Source organism: Loxodonta africana, chromosome 9 (assembly GCF_030014295.1).
Source record: "Loxodonta africana isolate mLoxAfr1 chromosome 9, mLoxAfr1.hap2, whole genome shotgun sequence".
Taxonomy (NCBI): domain Eukaryota; kingdom Metazoa; phylum Chordata; class Mammalia; order Proboscidea; family Elephantidae; genus Loxodonta; species Loxodonta africana.
The window spans coordinates 97,739,770-97,758,656 of record NC_087350.1 but is presented as its reverse complement, the minus strand read 5'-3'; the positions used below and the strand labels follow the sequence as shown (position 1 = coordinate 97,758,656).

Here is an 18,887-nt window from a genome sequence, read left to right as displayed (position 1 = left end):
TGAACATAGATGCAAAAATCCTTAACAAAATTCTAGCCAATAGAATTCAACAACATATCAAAAAAATAATTCACCACAATCAAGTGGGATTTATACCAGGTATGCAAGGCTGGTTTAATATCAGAAAAACCATTAATGTAATCCACCACATAAATAAAACAAAAGACAAAAACCACATGATCTTATCAATTGATGCAGAAAAGGCATTTGACAAAGTCCAACACCCTTTTATGATAAAAACTCTCACCAAAATAGGCATTGAAGGGAAATTCCTCAACATAATAAAGGGCATCTATGCAAAGCCAACAGCCAACATCACTCTAAATGGAGAGAACCTGAAAGCATTTCCCTTGAGAACAGGAACCAGACAAGGATGCCCTTTATCACCGCTCTTATTCAACGTCGTGCTAGAAGTCCTAGCCAGGGCAATTAGGCTAGACAAAGAAATAAAGGGCATCTGGATTGGCAAGGAGGAAGTAAAATTATCTCTGTTTGCAGATGACGTGATCTTATACACAGAAAACCCTAAGGAATCCTCCAGAAAACTACTGAAACTAATAGAAGAGTTTGGCAGAGTCTCAGGTTATAAGATAAACATACAAAAATCACTTGGATTCCTCTACATCAAGAAAAAGAATATCGAAGAGGAAATAACCAAATCAATACCATTCACAGTAGCCCCCAAGAAGATAAAATACTTAGGAATAAATCTTACCAAGGATGTAAAAGACCTATGCAAAGAAAACTACAAAGCTCTACTACAAGATATTAAAAAGGACATACTTAAGTGGAAAAACACCTTGCTCAGGGATAGGAAGACTTAACATAGTAAAAATGTCTATTCTACCAAAAGCCATCTATACATACAATGCACTTCCGATCCAAATTCCAATGTCATTTTTTAAGGTGATAGAGAAACAAATCACCAACTTCATATGGAAGGGAGAGAAGCCTCAGATAAGCAAAGCATTACTGACAAAGAAGAAGAAAGTGGGAGGCCTCACTCTACCTGATTTCAGAACCTATTATACAGCCACAGTAGTCAAAACAGCCTGGTAATGGTACAACAACAGGCACACAGACCAATGGAACAGAATTGAGAACCCAGATATAAATCCATCCACATATGAGCAGCTGATATTTGACAAAGGCCCGGTGTCAGTTAATTGGGGGAAGGATAGTCTTTTTAACAAATGGTGCTGGCATAACTGGATATCCATTTGCAAAAAAAAAGAAACAGGACCCATACCTCACACCAAGCACAAAAACTAACTCCAAGTGGATCAAAGACCTAAACATAAAGACTAAAACGATAAAGATCATGGAAGAAAAAATAGGGACAACCCTAGGAGCCTTAATACAAGGCATAAACAAAATACAAAACATTACCAAAAATGACGAAGAGAAACCAGATAACTGGGAGCTCCTAAAAATCAAACACCTATGCTCATCTAAAGACTTCACCAAAAGAGTAAAAAGACTGGGAAAGAATTTTCAGCTATGACATCTCCGACCAGCGCCTGATCTCTGAAATCTACATGATTCTGCCAAAACTCAACCACAAAAAGACAAACAACCCAATCAAGAAGTGGGCAAAGGATATGAACACACACTTCACTGAAGAAGATATTCAGGCAGCTAACAGATACATGAGAAAATGCTCTCGATCATTAGCCATTAGAGAAATGCAAATTAAAACCACGATGAGATTCCATCTCACTCCAACAAGGCTGGCATTAATCCAAAAAACACAAAATAATAAATGTTGGAGAGGCTGCGGAGAGATTGGAACTCTTATACACTGCTGGTGGGAATGTCAAATGGTACAACCACTTTGGAAATCTATCTGGCGTTATCTTAAACAGTTAGAAATAGAACTACCATACAACCCAGAAATCCCACTCCTCGGAATATACCCTAGAGAAACAAGAGCCTTCACACAAACAGATATATGTACACGCATGTTTATTGCAGCTCTGTTTACAATAGCAAAAAGCTGGAAGCAACCAAGGTGTCCATCAACGGATGAATGGGTAAATAAATTGTGGTATATTCACACAATGGAATACTACGCATCGATAAAGAACAGTGACGAATCTGTGAAACATTTCATAACATGGAGGAACCTGGAAGGCATTATGCTGAGCGAAATCAGTCAGAGGCAAAAGGACAAATATTGTATAAGACCACTATTATAAGACGTTGAGAAATAGTATAAACTGAGAAGAACACATACTTTTGTGGTTACGAGGCGGGGAGAGAGGGAGGGAGGGAGAGGGTTTTTTACTGATTAATTATTAGATAAGAACTGCTTTAGGTGAAGGGAAGGACAACACTCAATACATGGAAGGTCAGCTCAATTGGACTGGACCAAAAGCAAAGAAGTTTCCGGGATAAAATGAATGCTTCAAAGGTCAGCGGAGCAAGGGCGGGGGTTTGGGAACCATGGCTTAAGGGGACTTCTAAGCCAATTGGCAAAATAATTCTATTATGAAAACACTCTGCATCACTCTTTGAAATGTGGCGTCTTGGGTCTTAAATGCTAACAAGCGGCCATCTAAGATGCATCAATTGGTCTCAACCCACCTGGAGCAAAGGAGAATGAAGAACACCAAGGTCACACGATAACTAAGAGCCCAAGAGACAGAAAGGGCCACATGAACCAGAGACCTACATCATCCTGAGACCAGAAGAACTAGCTGGTGCCCAGCCACAATCGATGACTGCCCTGACAGGGAGCACAATAGAGAACCCCTGAGGGAGCAGGAGATCAGTGGGATGCAGACCCCAAATTCTCATAAAAAGACCATACTTAATGGTCTGACTGTGACTAGAGGAATCCTGGCGGTCATGGTCCCCAAACCTTCTGTTGGCCCAGGACAGGAACCATTCCTGAAGACAACTCATCAGACATGAAAGGGACTGGACAGTGGGTAGGAGAGAGATGCTGATGAAGAATGAGCTAATTATATCAGGTGGACACTTGAGACTGTGTTGGCATCTCCTGTCTGGAGGGGGGATGGGAGGATAGAGTGAGTTGGAAGCTGGCAAAATTGTCACGAAAGGAGAGACTGGAAGGGCTGACTCATTAGGGGGAGAGCAAGTGGGAGTATGGAGTAAGATGTATATAAACTTATATGTGACAGACTGACTTAATTTGTGAACGTTCACTTGAAGCTCAATAAAAGTTAATAATAATAAAAAAAAAAAGTACAATGAGATTCCATCTCACTACAACAAGGTTGGCATGAATCCAAAACACAAAATAATAAATATTGGAGAGGTTGTGGAGAGCCTGGAACACTTATACACTGCTGGTGGGAATGTAAAATGGTATAACCACTTTGAAAATCCATATGGCCCTTCCTTAAAAAGCTAGAAATAGAACTACCATATGATCCAGCAATCTCATTCCTTGGAATATATCCTAGAGAAATAAGAGCCTTTACACGAACAGATATATGCACACCCATGTTCACTGCAGCGTTGTTTACAATAGCAAAAAGATGGAAGCAACCAAGGTGCCCATCAACAGATGAACGGATAAATAAATTATGGTATATTCACAGAATGGAATACTACACATCGATGAAGAACAATGGTGAATCCGTGAAACATTTTATAACATGGAGGAATCTGGAAGGCATTATGCTGCGTGAAATTAGTCACTTGCAGAAGGACAAATATCATATGAGACCACTGTTTTAAGAAATCGGAAAATAGTTTAAACAGAGAAGAAAATATGCTTTATGGCTACAAGAGTGGTAGGGAGAGAGGTTTTCACTAATTAGATAGTAGACAAGAACTATTTTAGGTGAAGGGAAAGACAACACACAACACCGGAGTGGTCACCACAACTGGACTAGACCAAAAGCAAAGAAGTTTCCCGAATAAACCAAATGCTTCGTAGGCCAGCGTAGCAGGGGCGGGGGTTTGGGGACCATGGTTTTGGGGGACATCTAAGTCAACTGGCATAATAAAATCTATTAAAACATTCTGCATCCCACTTTGGAGAGTGGCGTCTGAGGGTCTTAAACTCTAGCCATCTAAGATGCATCAATTGGTCTCAGCGTACCTGGAGCAAAGGGGAATGAAGAACACCAAAGACAGAAGGTAGTTATGAGCCCAAGAGACAGAAAGGGCCACATAAACCAGAGACTATATCAGACTGAAAGCAGAACTAGATGATGCCTGGGTACAACCGATGATCGCCCTGACAGGGAACACAGCAGAGAACCCCTGAGCAAGCAGGAGAGCAGTAGGATGCAGACCTCAAATTCTCATAAAAAGACCAGACTTAATGGTCTGACTGAGACTAGAAGGACCCCAGAGGTTATGGTCCACAGACCTTCTCTTAGCCCAAGGCAGGAACCATTCCCAAAGCCAGACAGGGATTGGACTGGACTATGGTATAGAAAATGATACTGGTGAAGAGTGACTTTCTTGGATCAAGTAGACACATGAGACTACGTGGGCAGCTCCTGTCTACAGAGGAGATGAGAGGGCAGAGGGGGCCAGAAGCTGGCTGAGTGGACACGAAAATAGAGAGTGGAGGGAAGCAATGTGCTGTTGCTTTAGAGGGAGAATACAGGAGTATACAGCAAGGTGTATATAAGTTTTTGTATGAGAGACTGACTTGGTTTGTAAACTTTCACTTAAAGCACAACAAAAATTTAAAAAAAAATGAATTAAAGGAGATATAATGAAATTTTATCTTATATCTGGGTTAGGTTGTAAAATCACAGCATAGCATGAAAATCAAGTCGTATTTAAAGGTCATCATTTAGTAGGTGGAATTGCTAGGACTAAAACCCATAAAAAAAAAAAAAAAAAAAAACCCATAGCAGCCAATATCTCCTTTTACATCGTAACAGAGGAGTTTCCTTTTTTTTTTGGTGAGCACAGATGAAGTATTAATAGTTGCCTTTATTTAGGGGTTATGCTGTATAAAAAACTTGCCTTATGACGGACATTCAAAATCAAGCTGATTGAGGAACCAAACCAAACCTATTGCCGTCGAGTCGATTCCGACTCGTAGCAACCCTATAGGACTGAGTAGAACTGCCCCACAGAGTTTCCAAAGAGCAGCTGGTGAATTCAAACTGCTACCTTTTGGTTTGGTAGCTCTTAACCACTGTGCTGTCAGGGCTCTGAATGAGGCACTCGTAGGTACATATTTCCGTCTCATGCTAATGTGGGTGTAAGCAAAGTCTTACAGTGGCTGGAATTACCTGCATTATTTAAAGTTTTCTCTTTCCCAGGCCACAAATACATTGGTGAATTTGTACATGTTTAATGTCAGTATGATTCGTCTCCGCTATATACCTCTGAACCACTTTTAATAAGCTACAAAATTTTTTATAAATGTTCTCAAAAGCTGTAGAATTACCCTTGTATCAGGATTAAACTTCTATATTTAATAGAAAATACAGAGGCTTAAGGTAGAGATTATTCTCTCACATAAAAAGTTACGAATTAGCACAACTGGTAGGCAGTTCCTCTGTTATCAGGAACCCAGGCTCCTTCTGATACATCTCATTTACTGTTGACAAAGGTACTTCATGGTCACAACACAGCAGCTGGAGTACAAGCTGTCACATACCAGCCTCGGGCAGGAAACCATCAACTGGGGGGAAGGGCATGGGAACAGACCTCCCCTATCAGAAGGGAGCAGGAAAAATATTTTTTTTAACTGGGCAACACTGCCACTACCATTTTATTAGTAAAGGGGAGGCAATGTTGAGTAGAACTTAGAAGATGCCACAGTCTTGTGGGGAAAAAACTTCTGTAACTCTTAGGGGGAAAAACGGAAAAAAAAAAAAAAACCACCAAACCCTTTATCATCTAGTGGATTCTGACTCATAGCTTATTCCTAACCACTGTGTTCTTGTTACTAGATTCTGAAAAGAAGTTGTCACTCCTGTCAGAGGAACAACAAGCAGCAAGCACGTTAGTAGAAAGCATCCGGCAGAGTATTCAGCATAATGACGTTCTTACACCCATCAACCTCCTTTCACAACAAATGAAACCAGACATGAAAAGACAAAGGTAATAATGCAGTGTTTTCTGTTTGATGGCACTCAATAATTTCATGGTTCATTTTTAAAACTTAACCGAAACAAAAAAACCAAACCCAGTGCAATCGAGTTGATTCTCACTCATAGCGACCCTATAGGACAGAGTAGAAATGCCCCATAGGGTTTCCAAGGAGCGCCTGGCGGATTCGAACTGCTGACCCTTTGGTTAGCAGCCATAGCACTTAACCACTATGCCACCAGGGTCCTTTAAAACTCTATGTTTTTAAGTATCCCTGGTTGTAAAAGGACATACAAGGACTCATCATTAAAAGGACTTGTTACAGAACATCGATTTGAATTGAAAAGTGCCTATCCAAATATTGGCATTCATACTTGAGCACACACATAATAAATGTGTGTGTGTAAATAGATAAAATTGAAGATAATTTATTGATATCTAGAATGTACAAATAATGCTTTGGAAGAAGTACAGCCAGAATGCTCCTTGGAAGCAAGGATGGCAAGACTTGTCTCATGCACTTTGGACATATTATCAGGAGGGACCAGTCCGTGGAGAAGGACATCATGCTTGATAAAGTAGAGGGTCATTGAAAAAGAGGAAGACCCTCAATGAGAAGGACTGACACTGTGGCTGCAACAATGCGCTCAGTCATATCAATGATTATGAGGGTGGCGCAGGACTGGGCGGTATTTCGTTCCGTTGTATGTAGGATTGCTGTACGTTGGAACCGACTGCACGGGGCCTACCAACAGCAGGATGCACTGAGTCTTTCGGAAACGTCACTGCTATTGATGGAAACCCTGTATGAATTTAACATTGATATCATACATATGTACTACTTGTTAAAGCCATGTGGTACCCACACATCTTTTCTTTCTTGTGGGATGTAAAGGGATAGGGGATTAGGAGTAGAAACAATTTAGGAAAGCAGTGAATTACAAAGGATGTGGAGCTGTCCTGACCTTGTTGCTGTTTCTGCTAACATGCTCGAACCAGCACTCATCCCAGCCTCAGCGTAAGCGAACAGTTTGGTAGAAGCTTCAGAAAAGGGGACATAATCAGTTCTGTGCAGCATTGCTGATGTTTATATGACCCCCTTCAAGTGCCACGGCATCGGTGAAGGTGATCTCAGAAGTGATAGGGCAGGAATTCATCGTGAAAATGATGGATTCAGTTGTGATTCAGCAGTGCAGGCAGAGGTGACCTTACGTACAAACTGAAAAAGCAGCTCGCTTCAGGCTAGTTTAAGGGCAGGGAAATAATATTGCAAGTGACATTTTATGGCTTCTGAAGCTTAAAGGAAAGCAACTTGAACCATCATCAGAAATCAGCTTTACCATCTTTTTTTTTTTCTACTTAGTACTCAGAAATCAGCTGATTGTATGAGTTTTCCCCTCATGTTTAACAACTGAGCCATGAAGCTCATTTCTAACGTTTGTGACATTTTTATATTCACAAACTAAATAAAGGTGATCTATCCTTTTTGTGGAATAAATAGCAAAGAGAACATACCACTTTTCACACTGTGTCCAAGAGTGTTAGACCCCAACTTGCTATAGAAATTAATGTTATTTTGTCAAGTGGCAAAAAAACGAGAGAAGATTCTGGTTTTTGTGAAGTTTAATTTTTAGAGGTAAAATATTACTTATATTGTTAAAAAAATATATATACTAGTTAAAACAAACCATTTTTATTATTAGATTGGAGAAAGAGGTTAAACAGCAAGATTTTTGTCGTTGGTGTGAAGCTTTATGCCCAGTAGTTGGTTTTTTTAGCTTTTTAATTTAAAATAATTAAAGACTCAAGAGAATTTGCCAAAAGAGTAGAATCCAGGGTGCCCTTCACCCATCTCCCTTCAAAGGTGACATCTCTCATAGCTCTAGTACAATATCAAAACCAGGACATTGATGTGGGTACATGGTGTTAATGACAGTTTAGTTTTCACCATTTTTTAAACCTGCATTTGTGTGTGTGTGTTGAGGGGAGGTAGTTTTATACTGTTTAGCTATTAACTTTTAAAATGTTTATTTTACAGGAGTTTATACAGAGAAATCCTTTTCTTATCATTAGTGTCCCTTGGAAGAGAGAATATTGATATTGGTAAGTTGGTTAATGACAATTTATTAAGGGAGGTTTTTAGTTTTATTTCCTAAAGTAATTAAAAAAATTCTAACTGGTGTCTGTAAATACTTGCCTTTAAAAAAGATTTTTACCTTTAAATGTGTAGATTAAATATATACATGTAAATATAATTGATTCAGTGCCATTTTTAAACAAGTTACAACTAACTTTTTGAAAATGTCTTTCAGAGGCTTTCGACAACGAATATGGACTTGCATATAAAAGCCTACCTTCAGAAATTCTAGAAAAGTTGCAGAAAATTGACGCTCCACCAAGTAACAGTGTAGAGTGGTGCAGGAAGTGCTTTGGGGCGCCTCTCATTTAAGTTAAGAGATGAACTAACTCTTGGGGACAATATATAATGAATAGTAATTCATACTGAATCATCTCAAAATGTAAAATGACATTAAGATGCCCCAGGGTTTATTGACATTGAAGACTTTCAACTCCTAAACTGTTTCTCGGACCCTGCTGAAAATGAGTTTTGGATTTCTCAATATTTGTCTTAGTTTGATGTTAATAATGAGAAACCATACTCCTCATCCTAGGCATTTTGTTAATTATATATTTGAAGCTGTTTGGTTTGGGGAAAGGCAGATTAATGTAAACTTGCCTGGCCCAAAGACAAATGAAATCTCTCAATTTATAAGAGCAACTATTTGTGTATGTGTGTATATATGTGTGGCTGTGTAGATATGTCTGTATGCAGCCATATTATAAGTGTATATTTATTGAAATTCTTGGATTGTGTGTTGCAATACAATTTTCCGAAAGGGGTCTCATTGACTGTTAAATAAATGACTACTAGTAAACTGGTCTTGTAGTCATTAATCTCAAAATCACCTGAAAGTCTGATGACAATTGCCCTGCCTCTGACTTTAAATTTAAAATATATCTTTCATATTGTTTTAGCTTGCTTAATGGATTCTATTTTGAATATCATTACCTACTTCAGTCCTTTCCCTAGTACAATGTTAATTTGCAACACCTGTAAAAATTGGAATGAATGGGCCAATCCAATAGTTTAAGTAAAATTAGGGTAGCTTCATAATAATTTACAAGGTTCATTGGAACATGCTTACACTGCTGAAGTGTATATATAGTCTTTTGACTTGAAATCTTTGTCCAGACACATAAATCTTTGCTATTGCTCACTTTTTAAAACCTGTGGGATAAACTTGCACTGCAGTTTTATTCTTGTGTAATACTTAGATTTGTACGCTTGTGAGTAAAAATGCAAGTTTGTAAATAATATTTTTTAGGTTGAATCAATTAAGTCCTAAAACTTCAAAGCTTATTGAGCTTGTTGTCAATAGGTTTAAGGAAGTGACCTTATATGCATCACTTTTTTATGTCTTTTGTTAAAAAAAAATCCCTTAGAAGCAAAGTTTGCCTTAACTCACTCTCTGCACAATAGAAAAAATCAGTGGTTGTGTGTGGGACGGTGCGGTTAAGGTCAGTCAGATTTTACAGTAATCATGCAGGTGGCTGAATCAGCTTATTAAAAAAAAAAAAAAAATCACTGCTGGGCACTACAGCTTAACAGCACAAATCCCCCTTCCAGCTGGTGTAACCTATTTAGTTATTGTACTAGTCTTTCAACATTTCAGGATTAATCTGACCTATGCAGATTTAGTCTGTTTATTGTGAAAGTGCTAAGTGAAAGAACTTGTCAGAAATTATGTACAATTTTTCATTACCTTCAAAATGGACCCTTTGCACTGTTTAAGAATATATACTTTTGCAACTTAGTCTTGGCACTGAAGTTTTAGTACTTACTGACCCAACATAAAGTTAGGCATTAACATGCCAATATTAGATTTAAAGCATATAAAAGTTGAGGATGAATAAAATGAAAAATTCTGAGTTTACTGTGCTTGTCTGTGTGTGAATTTTTAAGGCTCCTGAAGCATGTAGGATTAATTCAAACCTGTGTGTTTTTATGAAGTCAAGTCTGTCCGTTGTTTTCTTTAGTCTTCCTAACAAATTGTTACTTACCATAGTACTTTTGGTTTTAAAAGAATCTTTAATGAAGATCTGAAACATTTAATGTATATATCAGTTTTAACTACCGGTGATCGAACTGTAACATATGTTTATAACTTCAGTAGTGTTACCAACGTCAGATATCAAATTATAATTTTCCTAGTAATTTTATAACATTTTAAGTAACTTTAAAATTTTAAGGTGTCAACTGCCTTCTAAACCTTGGAGAAAATCTAAATTGAAACAAGCAAATTATTTCATTGCTTCCCTGCTAATCTGGATCTAAAACGTTGCTTTTTTAAAGGCTTACTTGCTGAATCCTGCTTAAATAAGAAGTGTTTCATCTTGGAAACCATAACCTGCTGTGCTGGCATCAATTTAGGTATAGGGGGTAATTTCTTATATTTAATCGTTTAAAAGCTTTTTCTAACACCAACCACAGAAAGAGTACCACTAAAACTTACCAAAAAAAAAATTGTCCTTGAGTTGATTCTGGCTCATAGTGACCCTATAGGACAGAATATAATTGCCACATAGCATTTCTAAGGAGCGGCTGGTGGATTCAAACTGCTGACCTTTTGGTTAGCAGCCGAGCTCTTAACCACTGTGCCACGACGGCTCCAAAACATAATATACTTACTATACATACCAAATCATATCTGTGGAGAGATTTAGAAAATGTTTTCTACTGCTACTGACTTTATCAGTTTTGGAACTTAAAACCTGAGAAACTACTGACGACGTCTTTGAAATTGATTTTGTTTAACAGGGCTCTGTTGTTGGTGTGATCATCTGATTTAAATTTAGGTGTATTTTGTAGATTGATTACAGGCACTTGAGTGGTTAATGTTGACTTGTGCAGCCTTCGTGGCTCCACTCATTTAAATCACAAAGCAGGGTGGTTTTCATGTTTTGTGCATAAAAATCTAGCAGGTACTGGTTTTCTGGACCATACACCAGATTTGGCTTTTGGTTTTAAGTTACCCACTATGGCTGTAACCATCAGTCTTTTTTCATGTACTCACTCGTATCAGCTAACACCATGCATTAGGATATGGACCTGGTCCAGGGACTGGCATTACCCTCACCTGGGGGCTTATCAGAAACGTGGAATCTAGGGCCTCACACGTGGACTACTGAACCAATCTGCATTTCAGTGAGATCTCCAGGTGATTCAGTCACAAAGCCCTGCTGTAGTCTGTTCATGCTTCAGCTATTTGAAAATTTCACTCACGTGTGGTTCAATACATATTTGATCAAATGAGCTTCTTCAGCCTTAAAGCCTAATGCCTAATGTGCCTTCTTTTTAAAACCCCACTAGTCTGTCAGTGTTAAGCTGAATAGGTTTCAATTACTGCAGAAAATATATATGGTACTTTAAAAAAGTATACTACTTTTTCTCTGCATCCTTTGTTGGTGCAGGTGTGTTTATATAAGCGTAGTCAACTTTTCAGTGTGAAAAAGCATGGAAAATTAACATTTCACTAGTTGAAAAGCTTTCTGTTAATGCAGTAAATTTGCACTGGTTTAAAAGCTTTGTAAACTGTAAAAATGGTATCCATTAACTATGCTTTAACAAATTTATCTTTTTTACATATGACAAATGTCCACCTTCACAAGGGCACTTTTCATGTATTAAATTTTGTATAGGTGTTTAAGAAAAGCTGTATTCCTCAAAATAAACTGTACAAAAGATTTATATAGTCCTAGTCATTTTATCTCCCCTGAAGTGGTTCATGCCTTGCTGCGAAGTAGATGCACTATGCGAAGAATCCTCTCCAGAGCCACCCACTGCCCCCGCCGCCCTCGCCCTGTCTCTCACCACAGAAGGGTAGCAGCCTGTATTTGAAGGACATCATGCAGACTTACTTCATGTATATCGCTCCTGCTTTTCTACTCATTTGTGATTCTAAGTTTCCTCATCTCATTTCTTCACCAATGAAAAGGCTTCAGTAAAGAACATTTAATATGACCATATTTATTTGTTGTCCTTAGAAAATTTTATTTTTGACTGGATTCAGACTTAGAGGTAGAAGCTCTCAGAGAGGACAGCCTCCGTCTCTTAGCGATCTGCTCCTGTCGTTTTTCTTTGGCCTCCTAAACAGAACAAAGCAGCACACAATTAACTTTTTCCTGAACCAGTTATTTTTTACTTTCAATGTTTTTGATGCCATGTGTTTTCATTAATGGAAGGATGCCGAATCAGTGTGTCTGAACTTTTGGTGTGTAGTACAGTTTTGTTGCCCCTTCCCACAAGCCTACCCTAAGTGTTTAATGGTACATGTGATCCGTTCCCCTTGAGCTGATCCTGATTCAAAAGGACCCTACAGAACACAATAGAACTGCGCCCCCCCCATAGGGTTTCCAAGGAGTGGCTGGTAGATTGGAACTGCCAACCATTTGGTTAGTGGCTGAGCTCTTAACCAGTGTGCAACCAGAGCTCTGGTACATAGAAGTACCACTAATTATACCCCAGAGTCCCCACCAGGGGCTCTTAGTATGTATGTGTAACAAACAAAAAATTTCAAAATTTCTTTTTCCTACCAAAAATTCAGGCATCTCATACAACACCCTGGGAACAACAGTAATTAGGGGCTCATGCCCGTTTCTTCAGTCATAAAGGTCCCTGCCTTATGGCAGCACACACTCTCAGTGGTGTAGCCGCTTCCCAATAAACCCTCAGAGGCAGAAAAAGACTTGGCCCCTAGACATACCTGTGAGCAGGAAAGGGTTAAGATTCTAATTTAAAGCTGGGCCTGACTTTTTTTTTCAAATCTTAAGACTTACCTTCATTCTCTTGGCCAGAAGCTTGGCATATTCCGCGGCCTCCTCCTTATTTTTCTTAGTGCGCTGCTTCTTCAGAGCGATACGTCGTCGCTTGTGTTGCAGGACACGTGGAGTAACAAGACGCTGAATCTTGGGTGCTTTGGTCCTGGGTTTCTTGCCTAAAAATTGAGATGACTCGTTATCTTTGAAGAATGCCATTTTTTTTTTTAAGAACATTACATAAAACAGATATAACCTTATCAATTTAGTAGTGCCTGTGAAAAGTTATAGGACGCCTTCTAATTGAGATCTTACCTATTCTACAACTTAAAAATTGTTAACAGCAGGTCAGAAAGACTGAATTCCACAATCATAACGTTTTAGCTTTGATGCCTACACCAGACTTATCCTGTTAGATGGGCCAACATCCTCACTTTGTGCCAGTGGTTTTATCTAATGAACACTTTTTCGATCCTCACAAACAATTCATTAAGCCGTTAAGTTTGTCAGATTCAAGCTCATTTTAGAATTTAGGTTACCTCTGCTTATTAGCAATGCAAAGTCGTGCCCATCTGTTCCTAGAAAGTCAAGGTAAGTGAACTATTCTCACTTTGATTTCTCATCACAATTAGATGTGGTCTTGACAAGGTACTACACATACCTTTTTATCTTAAACATAATGGCATTATTGGAAACCCTGGTTGCATAGTGGTTAAGTGCCACAGCTGCTAACCAAAAGGTCGGCAGTTCGAATCCACCAGGCGCTCCTTGGAAACTCTACGGGGCAGTTCTACTGTCCTATAGGGTCTCTATGAGTCAGAATGGACTAGACAGCAGTTTTTTTAAAAACCACGCTTTGTAATCCCACTTACGCTGAAATCTGTTTTCCATGATAGATTCTGCCAGTTTGGGGAGCAGTACTATTAACATCAGAATGTGTGACATGGGTTTAGAGAATCATTTAGCCTTTCTGATTTGTATTTCAGAGCTTGTATGGGTGTCTGCTTTGGGGCAGAGGCTTCTTCAGATGTAATTTTAGTTCATGGACAATTAGGGAAGTGATAAAACGCCTCAAGTAAACACTATTCTAAGACTAAATGCTAAATTGTTGAGAGAATGTTAAAAAATTATGTAAACTGCTTCCAGTTTTAAGAATCTGCTTAAAAATACCTGTCAAGACCACTTTTGCCTCATCGATAGTACTTCTAAGGAAGGGATTTAGCGGGGACTGCCACGTATTTGCCACTTGGATTTCTTGCAACATAAGCTTCCTGAGTGTAGGGATTTGTCCATTTATATTTTATCTTCAGCACCTCCAACAGTACTTGGCATATAGTAGATGCTCAAAATGCATGACAAATGAACACTTACAACTTGTCAGTGCAAGTCCCCAATTCTGAAAACCAAAACCCAACCTGTGTGAATTCATTATTTATTCCCATTTGTATATATATGTTTCACTATAGAATTATTAACATTTACAGGGCTCTGCTGCAATAGGCCTCATTACTGCCCAGTAAGTAATATATACACATTATTGAAACACAAAATCCCAAACACCTGCTCCCTAGTATTTAAAGCTATTTTTGCTAACTTGAAAGAATATATTTCTTTGGCAAGCAAGAAAAATAACCTCTAGTAATGTATGCATGAATGACTAAAGGAGCATGGGGTCCCTCATGTAAATTTTCAAGAAAATTTTAACACTCCACAAGAATTTTGGTATAACAAGGAAGGACTAATACCATGTGTGTACCTGGAACCCCCCACCGACCCGAAAAAAATTTTCGTACAAACTTGGACTCCAGGTAGGCAGTTCGGGTTGCTGTTAAAGTTGTGTTTGAGTGGATTCCAACTCATGGCAACCCCATGTGCTAAGGCCCCCAAATCAGGCAGAGATTTTTATCTTCTAATATGCACACAAACTGCTAGAATAAAAAGTCACTAAAATGAAGCAAGTACTAAAGCGCATCATCTTTCCTACCTTCTTTGTTCAAGGGCTTTCTCACGACATACTGGCGGACATCATCTTCTTTGGAGAGATTGAAAAGTCTGCGGATTCTGCTAGCTCTTTTGGGCCCCAGGCGACGGGGCACAGTAGTATCAGTCAACTCCGGAATATCCTTCTCCCCTTGAAGAGAAATTAGTTGAATAAAGACTTTTGTAATAACTTTATAAATTTTTACAACTTCCACGTTCATGATGAATTGGTAACTTTCAACTACAATGGTACAGTGACAATTCCCTTGGAAACTGGATACTGCGAATGAAAAAGCTTTTGGATAATCAGATTTAAATCAACGTCAACCAAAATCAGCTCCAGCAGTAACCCTTACCTTTTTTTACAATAACCAAGTTGAGAACACTCAGATTGGCATCCACAATGCAACCCCGGACAGATTTGCGCTTTCTTTCTCCAGTTCTCCTTGGTCTGTAACAGGAATGCCCCTTACTCAGCAGCAGGCGGACGCGGCCGTGGGTCAAGACACCCTGCTTCATGGGAAAACCTTGCTTGTCGTTCCCACCACTGATTCGGACAACATATCCCTGCATGAAAACACAACACACTTACTGTTTCTTTTCCAAATTTATTCAGTGTTGGAGTGTGGCCTCTAGAAACTATGCCATCAGTTCTTCAGAAAACAGGTTGCTAAGACTCATCTGAAACGTTCTTTTAATAAGAGAATCGCTATTGATCAAGTCACATGTCTAGCCTATGTTTTACTAGGAACAAAAGCACCAAAAAGGGCAAGGATATTTAAAAAGGCCAAATTATTAAAGAGCAACAAACCAACCAACCAACCAACCAACCCCCCTCTGGCACTTTTTTAAATACTCTGTGGAGATTATTAGAACAGCTGGCTGAATAATGCAAGGCAAGAACCCATGTTCAGGTAAACTTTATTTTCCCATTTAATCTGAATAATAACTCTGACAGGTTATCGCTCCACTTGATAAACTGACATTAGAAGTAACTTATCCAAAGTGAGACAAAACCCAGAATTCGAACCCCACTCCGAAGGCCATGGTCCTACCACTAGCATTTGCCATCTCTTTCATTTACATAGCTCCAACAAAGCGTAACTTTTACCTTCCATTCATCACCCAGAGAGTCAGCAGCAACTTCTGTGGCCATTCTCTTCTCATAAAACGTACGAAGTTTGCGTTCATCGTCCACTTCAATGAGTTTCTGGCAGCCAGTGGCTGGGAAGGAGATGTTCAGCTAAGAATTACATGCAAAAATAAAAAGAGGCTTATGAAACGCACAGAATCAGCTACAAGAATAATTCTGTTGCAAAAAGCCTTCCATACCACTCCCATCAACAGGAAATTTCAGATGCTGATTCTATGACCCAAAGCACGCGCGAGCATAACGCCAACAGGCACAGCATTAAATACGACACCCTTGACGTCAAACTCCGAGTAAAGACTCAGGGCGCGAAGGGCGCTCCGCAATCCATTACCACCTGAAGCGGAGAGTCTAATCTAGGTCGGGGCCTGCACGACAGGCCTCTTGCAAAACCGGCAGCAGGCACGCCTCTGCCCAGGCTGGGCTCGAGGACGCCACCATGGCGCTCCCAGCCCGGCACCTCTCCCGCCGCAATCGCTCGTCATCCGCTCTCCTAAAAAGCTCTGGTCGTCCGAGAGCCGATCTTTCTCCTGCCGCAGAACCTCCTCCATCAAGGGTCGGGATCTTGGGGTGCCGGGACTGCGTCAACGCCGCGCTCTGGAGCGCAAATCAAGGAACCCCAGCCTAGCCGGACACCCACCACCACTTCCTACCTTCATGGTGAAGCAGCCGATCGCTTCCGCGGCGCCACGAAAAAGACCCAACTTCCGCTCAGCCGGGTCACATAGGGGAGCACAGTTCTCGCGAGATGCGATGTCTTGAATAGCGGAAGTGAACACAATAGTTTCCTCTTCCGAGGTGGGGCAAATCCACGAAGAGGCAGGACGTTCCGGGAGCCGTGAGCAGACGGTTGCGTGAGCCGCGGTGCATTGCTAAGGACCGGCCGGAGCTAGCCGGAGTTTACCCGCGCTCGCGTGGGCCCTACAGCTGTGCCCGGGCGGAGCCCCACGTCGGTCCCGGACACTTCTCTCGGCGGTACCAAAGGACGAGGGGAGGACTGGCATGGGCTCCTCCGGCTGTCCTGACCCTCAAGTTCCGCCCTAAGATTTTCAGTTTTGGATGGTCTTCCGCCCTGGTGCCAGCGATTCACAGAGAGAGCTCATCCTGAAAGTGGTGATTTGTTTTTCTCGTAAATATTCGATCATGAATTGTCCTCTGTAACCACCCTGCTGTCTTCGCTGGCGATAAGTGAATAACACCTTCAAACACCTTGTCGTGCAAATTAATGTCCAGGCCACCATCAGAAGCCTCCTAGATTTCCTACTTTCTCTCTCGCCTCCTCGCACGCAGTTCATTCTCCGCACAGCAGCCGACGTCACCTTTTTAAAACGCAAATGCATATCACTGCCTTGCTAGAAACGGCACCCACTGCAGTCGAATACTGTTCAAACTGCTTGCATGGCCTCATAATTTTCCACAGTTCTAAACTCACCTATTGCCACTCGTTAATGACACGCATGCCTTTCAGATTAAATGTCATCTAAGAGAAGCCTTTTCTGACCACACTACTTAAAGTGTTGTTCTATGTCATAGTCCTGTCAGCTTTATTCTACCTGATCATGCTACGTGTATGGCTCGTTCATCATCTGGGTCTTCCACTTAATGATAAATTACGGAAGGCCTCCTGTTTTTGCTAAATTCACTGTGGTATACTATACTAAGGACTCAGAATAGTGCATGGAATATAGTTAAGTGTTCAGTAAATATTTGTTAAGTGGTTATATCCCAGCTCTGGTTTTTCATTAGTCTATCTGAATGTGGCAGTATGGAGCTAAGGAGTCCCTAGATGGCGCAGATGGTTAAGTACTCGGACTAGTAGCTGAATGGTTGGCAGTTTGAACCCACCCAGAGGCACCTTGGAGGATACCCAGTGAAACCCAGGGCCCTCGAGTCGATTCCGACTCATAGCAACCCTACACCTTTCAGAAGCAGATTGCCAGGGCTATTCTCCAAGGTCTTGGAAGCAGATTGCCAAGACTTTGGAGGATAGCCCTGGCAGTCAGCTTCTGAAAGATGACAGCCTTAAAAACCCTATGGAGCAGTTCTACTCTGCACACAATGGGGTCACCATTGAAAACAGCCGGGGAGAATAAGTAAATGTAGTAAATGTTGAATCTGCAATGATATAACTCAATAGTACAAAAAGATGTGGAAAAGATACCTTGTGATAGAGTAGTCCTCCAGAGCATTCCTGGGGAGACCAGGATGGGAACCAAGGCAAAGTAACTCTGAAGCCCATACTCTTAATCAGTACCATGAAGAAAGTAAACATATTGTCTACTAAATACCTGTTGCCATCGACGTCTGGGGTCTTAAACGCTAACAAGTGGCCATCTAAGATGCATCAATGAGTCTCAAGCCATCTGGATCAAAAGAGAATGAACACCAAGGACACAAGGTAATTACAAGCCCAAGAGACAGAAAGGGCCACATAAACCAGAGACTACATCATCCTGAGACCAGAAAAACTAGATAGTGCCTTGCTACAACTGATGACTGCCCTGACAGGGAACACAATAGAGAACACCTGATGGAGCAGGAGAACTGTGGGATGCAGACCCCAAATTTTCATAAAAAGACCAGACTTAATGGTTTGAGACTAGAAGGACCGTGGTGGTCTTGGCCCCCAGATCTTCTCTTGGCCCAGGACAGGAACCATTCCCAAAGCCAACTCTTCAGACAGGGATTGGACTGGACAATGGGTTGGAGAGGGATGCTGGTGAGGAGTGAGTTTCTTGGATTAGGTGGACACTTGAGACTATGTTGGCATCTCCTGCCTGGAGGGGAGATGAGAGGGTAGAGGGGGTTAGAAGCTGGCACAGTGGACACGAAAAGAGAGAGTGGA

General features: G+C 40.5%; 2 protein-coding genes across 4 annotated transcripts in view; one reads left to right on the top strand and one right to left on the bottom strand.

Annotated features, from left to right (window-relative positions):
• DENND4C (DENN domain containing 4C) overlaps positions 1–9,693 on the top strand; it is a 128,459-nt gene extending 118,766 nt beyond the window's left edge. For all 3 annotated transcript variants that reach the window (XM_010587911.3, XM_003407341.4, XM_010587910.3), the window contains 3 exons: positions 5,898–6,048; positions 8,075–8,139; positions 8,349–9,693. In XM_010587911.3, coding sequence (XP_010586213.1) covers positions 5,898–6,048; positions 8,075–8,139; positions 8,349–8,485 — 353 coding nt within the window. In that variant the 3' untranslated portion in view covers positions 8,486–9,693. The remainder of the gene's footprint in view (positions 1–5,897; positions 6,049–8,074; positions 8,140–8,348) is intronic.
• Positions 9,694–12,104: 2,411 nt separating this feature from the next.
• Positions 12,105–16,914, bottom strand: RPS6 (ribosomal protein S6). The gene is made up of 6 exons (XM_064290453.1): positions 16,696–16,914; positions 16,004–16,135; positions 15,249–15,459; positions 14,897–15,043; positions 12,934–13,091; positions 12,105–12,243 (listed from the first exon to the last, which is right to left on the bottom strand). Exons 1-6 carry the CDS (start codon positions 16,699–16,701, stop codon positions 12,148–12,150), a joined length of 750 nt encoding a protein of 249 aa, XP_064146523.1. The 5' UTR covers positions 16,702–16,914; the 3' UTR covers positions 12,105–12,147.
• Between the last annotated feature and the right edge of the window lie 1,973 nt (positions 16,915–18,887).